Consider the following 13,506-nt stretch of genomic DNA (forward strand, 5'->3'; position numbering starts at 1 on the left):
CAATGCAAAACGGTATTAGATTAGGGCCTGGGTGGGATTGTTGTCAGTGCAGACTCGATGGGCCAAATGGCCTCCTTCTGCACTGTCAAGATTCTATGATTGATTCTATGATTTATCTATTCTATCCAGACACTAAGTTTTTGAATACCGCTATCAACTCTCAACATTCTTTTCTCAAAGGAAAGCAGTTCTAATTTCTTCAACCTATCCTGCATTCCAATGTACAATATATGAATCAGGAGCTGGAGTAGGCCACTCAGCCCCTCCACCTTTTGGTCATTCATGGCTGATCTGATTGTAACTTCAACCCCACATTTCTGCCAACCCCAATAGCCTTTTGACCCCTTGTTAATCAGGAATCTATCCAGTCCCGCCTTAAAAATATTCACATTCTGCTGGGTGGACAGGCACCAGACAGCAGGGTGGCATTGTAGTCAACACTGCTGCCTCACAGCACCAGAGACCTAAGTTCAATTCCCGATTTGGGTCTCTGACTGTGTAGAGTTTGCACATTCTCCCCGTGTCTGCGTGGGTTTCCTCCAGGTGCTCCGGTTAAATGGATTGGTCATGCTAAATTCTCCCTCAGTGTACCGGAACAGGCACCAGAGTGTGGCGACTAGGGGATTTTCACCATGCCGCCTGGCCTTTTTTTATTGTTTGATGGTCACTCCCTTTCTTTCCTTCCTGCATAAGTTATGGAGTGACCACACCTATAAACATGCTATCCACAGAGCTGTCAATCCACAGGTGCTCTGCAGTGATGCCAGCTACCACTCAGATTCCAAAACGCAAGCATCTCAAGCTGCTGTAATTTATTATGCTTTCTTGAGAAATGATTATCTGGGATTATCCAGGGTTCTGAGGAATGTGGAGGAGCAGAGAGATCTTGGGGTTTGCAACCACAGATCTCTGAAGGCTGCCACTCAGGTGGATAGAGCTGTGAAGAAGGCTTATAATGTGCTAGCGTTTATTAACAGGGGGTTTGAGTTTAAGAGCCGTGGGGTTATGCTGCAACTATACCGGACATTGGTGAGACCACATTTGGAATATTGTGTTCGGTTCTGGTCACCTCACGATAAGAAGGATGTGGAAACATTGGGGAGAGTGCAGAGGAGATTTACCAGGATGCTGCCTGGTTTGAAGGGCACTGCTACCACTGGCACTGGCACTGACACCACTGGCAGTGCCAGGTGGACAATGTGGTCAAGAAGGCATATGGTGTACTGGCCTTCATTAATCGAGGGATTGAGTTTAGGAGTCGGGAGGTAATGCTGCAACTTTGTAAGACCCTTGTCAGACCCCACTTGCAGGTCTGGTCACCTCACTACAAGAAGGATGTGGAAGCTATTGAGAGGGTGCAGAACAGATTTACAAGGATGTTGCCTGGATTGTGAGGCATGCCTTATGAAGATAGGTTGAGGGAGCTAGGTCTTTTCTCCCTGGAGAGACGAGGATTGAGAGGTGACCTGATAGAGGTTTATAAAATGTTGACAGGAATAGATAGGGTGGATTCTCGGAGGCTATTTCCCCGGGTTGAAATGGTCACTACGAGAGGACACAGGTTTAAGGTGCTGGGGAGCGGGTACAGAGGAGATGTTAGGGGAAAGTTTTTCACTCAAAGGGTGGTGAGTGAGTGGAATCGGCTGCTGTCGGTGGTGGTAGAGGCAAACTCGCTGGGGTCTTTTAAGAGACTTCTGGATGAGCATATGGGATTTAATGAGATTGAGGATCTTGGATAGGCCTGGTAGGTATGGATATGATCGGCGCAACATGTGGGCCGAACGGCCTGTTTGTGCTGTAGTGTTCTATGTTCTATGCCATCACTGGCACTGATACCACTGGCACTGAAAGCACTGGCACCACTGACATGGGCACCAACAGCACCACTGGCTGCAACACTACCACCAACAGCAGCACCCCGACACTGGCGCCAGCACCACAGCTGTACTCAGGCCCTCGTCCCCCAGAAATCTCGCTCTGTCCTCGAGCCGCGTCCCGCCCTGAGTCTCCTCCAAACCCACGCTCTGTCACTTTTCCACAGCTCTGATATAAATCCTACTAGCCCTTTCATCCACATATTCGTAGGAGTGGAGATTAATCAGTCTCAAGGCCATGTTTCTGTAAAGTGACACTTTTCAGAGAGGAGTGTTTGTCAAACTGCCCAAAGCGACAACAGGTGCAGTCGGTAAATGATGGAAATTGAAGTATGTCGATAGCCTCAATAGTGCTTCCTAACTGTGTTACTCTTGCTGAGAATTGTTTTGCTGAGAATAGATTGTGATTAATTAAAAGTAAATCCCAAAATATGATATTAATATCATAACGGAAAGGTTTCAGGCATCTTCCTGATGCATGTTGATGATTTCTTACGATGTGATACTGTGGAATTTGAGAAATGTGTTATTAATAAGATGAATGTAGAATTTAAAACTGAGAGTCAGGCATGTGAGGCCTTTCCTGATGAAAAATTATCAACCTGAAATATTAACTCCTGTTTCTCTCTCTAAAAATACAGCCTGGCCAGCTGAGGCTTGTTTCATCTCAGTTTTCCCACATCAAGTAGAGCTTTTAAATAGTTATTCATCAGAAAAGATAAAAGCAAAATACTGCAGATGCTGGAATCTAAAAACAGAAAATCGCTGGAAAATCACAGCAGGTCTGACAGCGTCTGTGGACCATAAGATCATAAGACATAGGAGCAGAATTAGGCCATTCAGCCCATTGAGTCTGCTCTGCCATTCAATCATGGCTGATATTTTTCTCATCCCCATTCTCCTGCCTTTTCCCCATAACCCCTGATCCCCTTATTCATCAAGAACCTATCTATCTCTGTCTTAAAGACACTCAATGACCCGACCTCCACAGCCTTCTGCGGCAAACAGTTCCGCAGATTCCCCACTCTCTGGCTGTGGAGAGAGTCTGGGTGACCCTTTGTCAGAGCTGGTTTTCCAGCATTTCTGGTTCTGTTGTAGTTATTATGCAGAATTACTAATCCTATCTGGACATTGTTGAGGCTGTCCTGCTTCATCACAGGAGGTCATCACGCAAAGGCAATGTTATATCTAAAAATGGGACAGAGGAGTTGTAATAGCTGAGTGGTCAGTTGAACTGACGGGCAATCTGCCTGGATTGGATGCTGGTTTTGTACTGGGATAAAACACAACAAAAACAAGAACATTTTGAGAGAAAATAAACCGTAAAATAATCAAATCTGGAGAAATACTGATTGAAGCAGATATTATTAGATAACCCAAAGGATATGAACACAATTGTTTTAGTGGGGCTTCATTGCTAATCACCTTGTTATTTATTGTAGTTAATACATATTCCATAAAAAGTGTGACTTTAATAAGGTTATGGATCAATCTTGCAAATGCTGGAGGAAAAAGAAATCTCAAAACTTAGATGGATGAATGCAAATAGACGATCAGGATATTGAATTCAATGATCAGCGTCTCTGTGTTGTCCTATCATTAATCTCGGAATTATTGTCCTTCTGTCCCTGCAGCTATTCCAGGCAATTTACTGAATTCCCTTCACTGTCTGCTGGTGACTCCCAGCCTGAGTGATTACCCTGCCACCGTGAGGCTCACCATGGCTGCCGGAGGATGCAATTGTAGCCGTCTCAGCTTTGTAGGTGAGTGCAACAGAGGAGCGACCAGGAACAGGTGAGGGTGGAGGGAAGGAAAGCAGCCCAGGGTGGGGAAAGGAGGACAGGGTGGTGGCTGCATTAATTGTTGGGATGTGGGGTGTATTATTGCTTAAGTGAGAATATTGGTGAGTGTGAGGCAGGGATATGGGTGTGGGTGAGTGCGGGAGGGATGTGGGTGAGTGCGGGAGGGATGTGGGTGAGTGCGGGAGGGATGTGGGTGGGTGCATGGTGGGGATATGAATGAGTGCAGGAGGGGAAATATGGGTGAGTGCAGGGGGATATAAGAACATAAGAACAAGGAGCAGGCGTAGGCCATCTGGCCCCTCAATTTTGCTCCACCATTCAATAAGATCATGACTGATCTTTTCGTGGACTCAGCTCCACTTACCCACCCACTCACCATAACCCTTAATTCCTTTACTGTTCAAACATTTATCTATCTTTGCCTTAACAACATTCAATGAGGTAGCTTCAACTGCTTCACTGGGCAGGGAATTCCACAGATTCACAACCCTTTGTGTGAAGAAGTTCCTCCTCAACTCAGTCCTAAATCTGCTTCCCCTTATTTTGAGACTACGCTCCCTAGTTGGGTGGCACGGTAGCACAGTGGTTAGCACTGCAACTTCACAGCTCCAGGGACCTGGGTTCAATTCCCGGCTTGGGTCATGTCTGTGTGGAGTTTGCACATCCTCCTCATGTCTGCGTGGGTTTCCTCCGGTTTCCTCCCACAGTCCAAAGATGTGCAGGTTAGGTTGATTGCCCAGGCTAAAAATTGCCCCTTTGTGTCCTGAAATGAGGAGGTTAGAGGGATTAGCAGGTAAATGTGTAGGGATATGGGGGTAGGGCCTGGGTGGGATTGTGGTCGGTGCAGAGTTGATGAACCGAATGGTCTCTTTCTGCACTGTAGGGATTCTATGATTCTTTCCATGAGTTCTAGTTTCACCTGCCAGTGGCAACAACTTCCCTGCTTCTGTCTTATCTGTTCCCTTCATAATCTTATATGTTTCTATAAGATCTCCCCTCATTCTTCTGAATTCCAATGAGTATAGCTCCAGTCTACTCAGTCTCTCCTCATAATCCAACCCTCTCAACTCCGGAATCAACCTAGTGAATCTCCTCGGCACCCCCTCCGGTGCCAGTATATCCTTTCTCAAATAAGGAGACCAAAACTATACACAGTACTCCAGGTGTGGCCTCACCAGCACCTTATACAGCTGCAACATAACCTTGCTCTTTTTAGACTCCATCCCTCTAGCAATGAAGGACAAAATTCCATTTACCTTCTTCATTACCTGCTGCACCTGCAAACCAACTCCTTATGATTCCTGCACAAGGACACCCAGGTGCCTCTGCACAGCAGCATGCTGCAATTTTTTACCATTTAAATAATAGTCCATTTTGCTGTTATTCTGACCAAAATGGATGACCTCACATTTACCAACATTGTACTCCATCTGCCAGACCCTCACCCACTCACTGAGACTATCTATATCCCTTTGCAGACTTTCAGAATCCTCTGCATACTTTGCTCTTCCACTCATCTTAGTGTCGTCTGTGAATTTTGACACACTACACTTGGTCCCCAACTCCAAATCATCTATGTAAATAGTAAACAATTGTGGTCTCAACACTGATCCCTGAGGCACACCACTACTCGCTGATTGCCAACCAGAAAAACACCCATTTACCCCCACTCTTTGCTTTCTGTTAGTTAACCAATCTGCTATCCATGCTAATACATTACCCGTAATACCGTGCACCTTTATCTTGTGCAGCAGTCTTTGGTGCGGCACCTTGTCAAATGTCTTCTGGAAATCCAGATACACCACATCCACAGGTTCCCCATTGTCCACTGCACATGTAATGTCCTCAAAGAATTCCACCAAATTAGTCAAGCATGACCTGCCCTTCATGAACCCATGCTGCGTCTTACCAATGGGACAATTTATATCCAGATATCTCGCTATTTTTTCCTTGATGATAGATCCAAGCATTTTCCCCACTACAAAAGTTAAGCTAACCGGCCTATAGTTACTTGCCTTTTGTCTACCTCCTTATTTAAACAGTGGCGTCACATTTGCTGTTTTCCAATCTGCAGGAACCACCCCAGAGTCCAGTGAATTTTGGTAAATTATCACTAGTGCATTTGCTATTTCTCCCACCATCTCTTTTATTACCCTGGGATGCATTCCATCAGGACCTGGAGACTTGTCTACCTTTAGCCCCATTAACTTGCAGGCATATGGGTGAGTGAGGGGGGGATGTAGGTGAGTGCAGGAGCGCATGGGTTAGTGCGGGGGGATATGGGTGAATGAGGGGATTATGAATCTGTGCAGGGCAGGGATATGTGTGAGTGAGGAGGGATGTGGGTGAGTGCAGGGACATATGTGGGAGGGCGGGGCAGGGATATGGATGAGTGCAGGGGGATATGGATGAGTGCGGGGCAGGAATGTGGGTGAATGAGGGGGATGTGGATGAGTGAGGGGGGAATATTGGTGTGTGCCGGGGGTGGTATCGGTGAGTGCGGAGCAGGGATATGGGTGAGTACAGGAGGATATGGTGAATGAGAGGGATTTGAGTCACTGCGGGGCAGGGATATGGGTGAGTGCGGGGGGATATAGAACATTTCAGCGCAGTACAGGCCCTTCGGCCCTCGATGTTGCACCGACCAGTGGAACCAATCTAATGACCCTCTAACCTAAACTATTCCAATGTTATCCATTTGAACGCCCTTAAAGTTGGCAAGTCCACAACTGCTGCAGGCAGGGCATTCCACGCCCTTACTACCCGCTGAGTAAAGAACCTACTTCTGACATCCGTCCTATAATTATCACCCCTCATATAGGTGAGTAAGGAGGATATGGGTGAGTGCGGGGCAGGGATATGGGTGACGAGGGGGGAATATTAGTAAGTGCAGGGGGATATGAGTGAGCGAGGGGATATGGGTGAGTGCGGGGCGGGGATATGTGTGAGTGAGGGGGATATGGATAGGTGAGGGGGGATGTGGGTGACTGCACGGGCACGTAGACTCATAGAGTCATATATGTTTACAGCATGGAAACAGGCCCTTCGGCCCAACTTGTCCATGCCACCCTTACTTTTTTTTAAACCCCTAAGCTAATCCCAATTGCCCACGTCAGGCCCATATCCCTCTACACCCATAGTACCCATATAACTATCTAAATGCTTTTTGAAAGATAAAATTGTACCGCTTCTACTACTACCTCTGGCTGCTTGTTCCAGACACTCGCCACTGTCTGTGTGAAAAAATTGCTCCTTTGGACACTATTGTATCTCTCCTCTCTCACCTTAAACCTATGCTGTCTAATTTTAGACTCTCCTACCTTTGGGAAAAGATACCTTGCCAATGCCCCTCATTATTTTATAGACCTCTATAAGATCACCCCTCAGCCTCCTACACTCCAGAGAAAAAGTTCCAGTCTATCCAGCCTCTCTCTTTAACTCAATACATCAAGTCCCGGTAGCATCCTTGTAAATCTTTCCTGCACTCCTTCTAGTTTAATAATATCCTTCCTATAATAGGGTGACCAGAATTGCACACAGTATTCCAAGTGTGGCCTTACCAATGTCTTGTACAACTTCAACAAAACGTCCCAACTCCTGTATTCAATGTTCTGACCAATGAAACCAAGCATGCCGAATGCCTTCTTCACCACTCTGTCCACCTGTGATTCCATTTTCAAGGAGCTATGAACATGTGCCCCCAGATCTTTTTGTTCTGTAACTCTCCCCAACGCCTTACCATTAACCAAGTCCTGCCCTGGTTCAATCTAACAAAATGCATCACCTCACATTTGTCTAAATTAATCTCCATCTGCTAAGATGCTCTCCCACTGAGAGATCCTACACCTGTCCTGGTTCATTAGCCAGTACCAGATCGAGTACAGCCTCTCCTCTTGTAGGCTTATCCACATACTGTGTCAGGAAACCCTCCTGAACACACCTAACAAACTCCTCTCCATCCAAACCCCTTACCCTAAGGGATATTCCAATCGAAGTTTGGGAAATTAAAGTCTCCCATCATGACAATTTTGTTATTACTACATCTCTCCAGGATCTGTTTCCCTATCTGCACCTCAACATCCCTGCTAATATTGGGCAGCCTACAGAAAACACCCAGAAAAGTTATCAACTCCTTCCTGTTCCAAACTTCCACCCACAGAGACTCTGTAGACAGTCCCTCCATGGCATCCACCTTCTCTACAGCCGTGACACTGTCCCTGATCAACAGTGCCACTCTGCCACCTCTTTTGCCTCCCTCCCTGTCCTTCCTGAAACATCTGAATCCCGGCACCTGAAGTATCCAGTCCTGTCCTTGAGTCATCCAAGTCTCTGTAATGGCCACCACATCACATTCCCAAGCAGCGATCCACGCTCTAAGCTCATCCACTTTATTCACTACACTCCTGGCGTTAAAGTAGACACATCTCAAACCTTTGGTCTGAGCTCTCCCCTTCTCCCTCACCCGTCCATCCTCCCTCTTATACTGTTTACAATCCTTCTCTACTTGGGATCTAACCTCCTCGCTCTCAGTCTCCTCATCTCTATTCCCTCCCCCCAGCCTTTCTAGTTTAACATCTCCCCAGTAGCCTTAGCCAACCTTCCCACCAGGATATTTGTCCCCCGAGCTTCAAGTGGGTGTGGGGGAGGATATGGGTGGGTGCAGGGGGTGGATATGGGTGGGTGCAGGGGGTGGATATGGGTGGGTGCTGGGGGGTATGGGTGGGTGCTGGGGGGTATGGGTGGGTGCTGGGGGGTGGATATGGGTGGGTGCAGGGGGTGGATATGGGTGGGTGCTGGGGGTATGGTGGGTGCTGGGGGGTGGATATGGGTGAGTGCGGGGGGATATGGGTGGGTGCAGGGGGGTATGGGTGGGTGTGAGGGGAGTGGGTGCGGGGGGGTATGGGTGGGTGCAGGGGGGTATGGGTGGGTGTGAGGGGAGTGGGTGCGGGGGGGTATGGGTGGCTGCAGGGGGATATGGGTGGGTGCTGGGGGGTGGATATGGGTGAGCGCAGATGGATATGGGTGGGTGTGCAGGGGGTATGGGTGGGTGCTGGGGGGTGGGTGTGCAGGGGGGTATGGGTGAACATAAGAACATAAATAGGAGCAGGAGTAGGCCATCTAGCCCTTCGAGCCTGCCCCGCCATTCAATAAGATCATGGCTGATCTGAAGTGTCTCAGTTCCACATTCCCGCCCTCTCCCCATAACCCTTAATCCCCTTGCCTATCAAAAACCTATCAACCCGCGTCTTAAAAATATTTAGCGAGGCAGCCTCCACCACCTCAACGGGCAGAGAATTCCAGAGATTCACCACCCTTTGAGTGAAGAAGTTCCTCCTCAACTCTGTTCTAAACCGCCCCCCCCTTTATCTTGAGGCTGTGCCCCCTAGTCCTACTGTCCTTTCTGAGCGGGAAGAGCCTCTCCACCTCTATCCTATCCATCCCATTCATCATCTCATACGTCTCAATGAGATCTCCCCTCATTCTTCTAAACTCTAACGAGTACAAGCCTAGTTTATTCAGCCTCTCCTCATAGCTCAACCCCCTCAACTCTGGTATCAGCCTAGTAAACCTCCTCTGCACCCCCTCCAAGGCCAAAATATCCTTGCGTAAGTGCGGCGACCAAAACTGCACACAGTACTCCAGCTGCAGCCTCACCAATGCCCTATACAGCTGCAGCAAGACCTCCCTACTTTTATATTCAATCCCCCTCGCTATGAAGGCCAGCATCCCATTCGCCTTCCTGACCACCTGCTGCACCTGCAAGCTGGGTTTTTGCGACTCATGCAAAAGGTGGGTGCTGGGGGGTGGGTGTGCAGGGGGGTATGGGTGGGTGCTGGGGGGTGGGTGTGCAGGGGGGTATGGGTGGGTGCTGGGGGGTGGGTGTGCAGGGGGGTATGGGTAGGTATAACAGTAATTTTCCTGTTTCCCGCTGCGTTGCAGGTGCCTGTGTTGGAGCTGCAGTCGGATCCAGAGGGATCCCTGCTGACTGGATCAAGAAGACCCAGCATGGTGATGCCATTAAGAAGCTCTCGAAAGATCTGGTTGCTCTCCGAGCGTCAGTGTGAGGTGGTGCAGGGGGTGAAGGTGGGAATGTAGAAACAAGATAACTGCAACAAACAAGAAACCCCAAGGTTATCACGGAACCATTGCTCCTATACTCTCTCCCTTCCTCCCCCACTCTCACTCAGTACCCTCCCCTTAGTACCCCAGCCTTCATCCCTGTCCCTCCGCATCCCTCATAAGAACGTAAGAAATAGGAGCAGGAGTAGGCCATCTAGCCCTTCGAGCCTGCCCCACCATTCAATAAGATCATGGCTGATCTGATAGTGGTTCAGTTCCACTTTCCCACCTGCTCCCCATAACCCTTAATTCCCTTATTGATCAGAAATCTATCTACTTGTGACTTAAACTCACTATCCCTCACTATCTCCCTCATTCTGTCCCACACTCACAACATTTTCCTTATGCTCCTTCTCTTTCTACATTCACACTCTCATTCCCTTTCCTCCATTGCCCTCCTCCTCCCTCCGCCTCTTCCCTGCTCACTTCCCTCATACTCCCTCCATTTCTCCCCCTCACACACTCTTCCTCGCTCCCTCTGCATGACTCTCCATATCTCTCTGCCCCCTTCCTCTCTCTGCCCCATGATCTCCCTCACCCTCATGCTTTCCCTCACATTCACCCATTCTCTCTTACTCCCCCTCTCCTTCCCAGTCTCCCCCACTCCCTCTCTCCTCGTGTCTCTCCCATCCCTGTATCCTCCCCTGCTTCGCTCCTCCTCACTCCCTCTCTCTATCTTCCCCCTTCTCTCCCCCTCCCTCTCTTTCCCCTCACTATCCCCTCCCCCTTCTCCCTCGCTCTCGCTGCCCCTGCTTCCCTCTCTATTGCTTCCCCTCCCTTCCTCCCTCTCAGTCCCCACCGCTCAAGCTCCCCCACTTTCCCTCTCGCTCCCCCTCCCTCTCGCACCCCCTTCCTTCCTCACGCACCCCGTCCCTCTCGCTCCCTCTTCCTCCCTCTCTCTCCATCTCCTCCTCACTCCCCCTCCCTGCCTCCCTCTCTTTCTCCCTCGCTCTTGCCCTTCTCGCTCTCCCTCTTTCCCTCCCTTTTGCTCTCGCTCCCCCTCGCTCTTGCTTTCCTTCTCTCCCTCTAGTACCCATCCCTCTCCCTACCTCTCTCTCACTCCCCCTGTCCCTCTCGCTCCCCCTCCCTCCCTCTCGCCCTCTCCCTCTCCATCTCGCTCCTCTTCCCTCTCTCCCTCTTGCTCCCACATATTGATGATCTGCCTGATTTTTAGGAGCTGGTTTGATATTACCATGTCAGTCTGGGCTCTGAGCCAGTGGCTGTGGGAATTGGACACACGTGGGGGTTGGATCACGGGGGTGGATCACGGTTTGGATCATTCGGACTTTCCCGGGATTGGCCCCAGTGCTCAGCAGCTGATTTCTCAGTCTTTCCACCCTTTGATTAATAAACAGTGAAAAGTTGGGGAATGAGATCGTGCTGGTGGGGAGGGCCCAGCAACCTGAGAGATTAGCACCCCCTCCCCCACCACATGGACATGGAACCCCTGCTCCCAGGGGCAATACCCAAACACTGCCAGACTCCTGCCCGAGTATGAACCCCCCACCCCTGGGGGGTCGGGGGGGGTGCTGTATTTACTGGTGCACCTCTGGTGGCTTCAGTTTGCCAGTTCCCTGTTTGTCCAAACCTGTAGTAAATGCTGGGGATGTGGCAATGGCAGAAGCTGGGATTTCCCTGTGCCGGGGCTTGATACAGCAGTAAGGCCTGATACACAGGTGTGTAAATGTATCATAATGGAGACCCTGATCTTTCATTGCAAGAATCCTCTTCAGCCATTGACAAAGGCTGAGGGCAATCTGACCGCCCCCCCTCTCCCCCGCAAACCATTGCAACCATTAACCCATTAACCAAGAATTAACTGTCTGGTAGAATCCTGGTGTGTGTGTGTGTGTGTGTGTGTGTGTGTGTGTGTGTGTGTGTGTGTGTGTGTGTGTGTGTGTGTGTGTGTGTGTGTGTGTGTGTGTGTGTGTGTGTGTACAGATGTAAATGGGAGTGCAGTGTGTAAACACAGTAAGAAGTCTCACAACACCAGATTAAAGCCCAACAGGTTTCTTTGGTAGCAAACGCCACTAGTGGCTCTCGCTCCCCCTCCAAAACCCACAAGTGGCTTTTTCTACCAATTAAACCTGTTGGACTTTAACCTGGTGTTGTGAGACTTCTTACTGTGTTTACCCCAGTCCAACGCCAGCATCTCCACATCACAGTGTAGTGTGTAACAGCTCCCAGGAAATACACTGATACCTGCACAGAGCAGACAATGCCAGTCCCTCAGTTTGAAAACCCTGGGGACTAACCAAACATTATGAAAAAAACAAACAAGGACTGTGATCAGACTGATCTTTTCCTGTCTGTCATAAAGGATGTGTGTGCTCTGCAAACTTTACTGGAATTCACAGTTCTTCTTGCCTCACTTAATTGCAGCAGGAATTTCGGGAATTCAAAGGACAAAATGTTTCTGAGGCATTTCTTCATGAATATGTAAATATTTGTCAGCCTGCAGTAACTCGGTGAGTGAATGCAGCGTTCAGTGTAGTCACACAGACCAGGCAGCTCCTGTTTCAATCACCGCTCATGTCAGAGAGATCAGGCTGAACTCGGAGTGAGGGTCTCTAGTTGGTCTCAGTGCTACCTTGGCTAAGGGGATGTAGATCAACAGGGTTACGGTACATTGTTGGTCCAGTTACACTTGCTCCTTTGATGTCAAGTTATAAATTCTTATTTTACTGCAAGAATCAATTTAAATAAATTTATCTGTTGTTGAGTACTGATTTGTGTATAATGAGCCATATATAACTTCACTGAGCTGTGTATAAATATACAGTGCCGTGTACAACTACACAGGGCCGTGTACAACTACAAACTTGGCAACTTGATAAACATGGGACACCGCAGACAGAGTACCCTTTGTTGTCCAGTACTTCCCTGGAGCCTCCAGTTTGAAAACAACTCTCTACAACCACCCTCTGGCTTCTGTCAAGAAGCCAATTTTGTATCCAATTGGCTACCTCACCCTGGATCCCGTGAAATTTAACCTTATAGAACAACCTACCATGCGGTACCTTGTCAAAGGCCTTCCTAAAGTTCATGTGGACAACATCAACTGCACTGCCCTCATCTACCTTCTTGGTTACCCCTTCAAAAACTTCAATCAAATTTATGAGACATGATTTTCCACTCACAAAGCCATGCTGACTGTCCCTAATCAGTCTTTGTGTCTCTAAATGTCTGTAGATCCTGTCTCTCAAAATACCTTCCAACAATTTACCCACTATAGATGTGAGGCTCACTGGCCTGCAGTTCCCAGGCTTTTCCCTGCAGCCCTTTTTAAACAAAGGCACAACATTTGCCACCCTCCAATCTTCAGGCACCTCACCTGTGACTATCGATGATTCAAATATCTCGGCTAGGGGATCTGCAATTTCCTCCCTGGCCTCCCACAATGTCCTGGGATACACTTCATCAGGTCCCGGGGATTTATCTACCTTGGTGCACTTTAAAACTAAAAATATTAATTTAGGATCTCATCCATCTCCAGTGGATCCACACATAGATGACCTTGTTGATCCTTAAGAGGTCCTACTCTCTCCTTTGTTACTCTTTTGCTCTTTATGTATTTGTAGAAGGTCTTTGGATTCTCCTTTGCCTTATCTGCCAAAACAATCTTGTGTCTCCTTTTTGCCCTCCTGATTTCAGAGCAGCATTCCGAAAGCTTGTGCCACCAAACAAATCTGTTGGACTTTAATCTGGTG

At 48.5% G+C, this 13,506-nt stretch overlaps 1 protein-coding gene across 3 annotated transcripts in view; it reads left to right on the plus strand.

Annotated features, from left to right (window-relative positions):
- The window catches only part of selenoj (selenoprotein J), a 73,040-nt gene extending 61,354 nt beyond the window's left edge, over positions 1-11,686 (plus strand). For all 3 annotated transcript variants that reach the window (XM_080197771.1, XM_080197772.1, XM_080197770.1), the window contains 2 exons: positions 3,509-3,637; positions 9,617-11,686. In XM_080197771.1, coding sequence (XP_080053897.1) covers positions 3,509-3,637; positions 9,617-9,741 — 254 coding nt within the window. In that variant the 3' untranslated portion in view covers positions 9,742-11,686. The remainder of the gene's footprint in view (positions 1-3,508; positions 3,638-9,616) is intronic.
- Positions 11,687-13,506: the final 1,820 nt, after the last annotated feature.

This window comes from Carcharhinus amblyrhynchos, chromosome 10, assembly GCF_965287045.1.
Source record: "Carcharhinus amblyrhynchos chromosome 10, sCarAmb.v2.hapA, whole genome shotgun sequence".
NCBI classification, from domain to species: domain Eukaryota; kingdom Metazoa; phylum Chordata; class Chondrichthyes; order Carcharhiniformes; family Carcharhinidae; genus Carcharhinus; species Carcharhinus amblyrhynchos.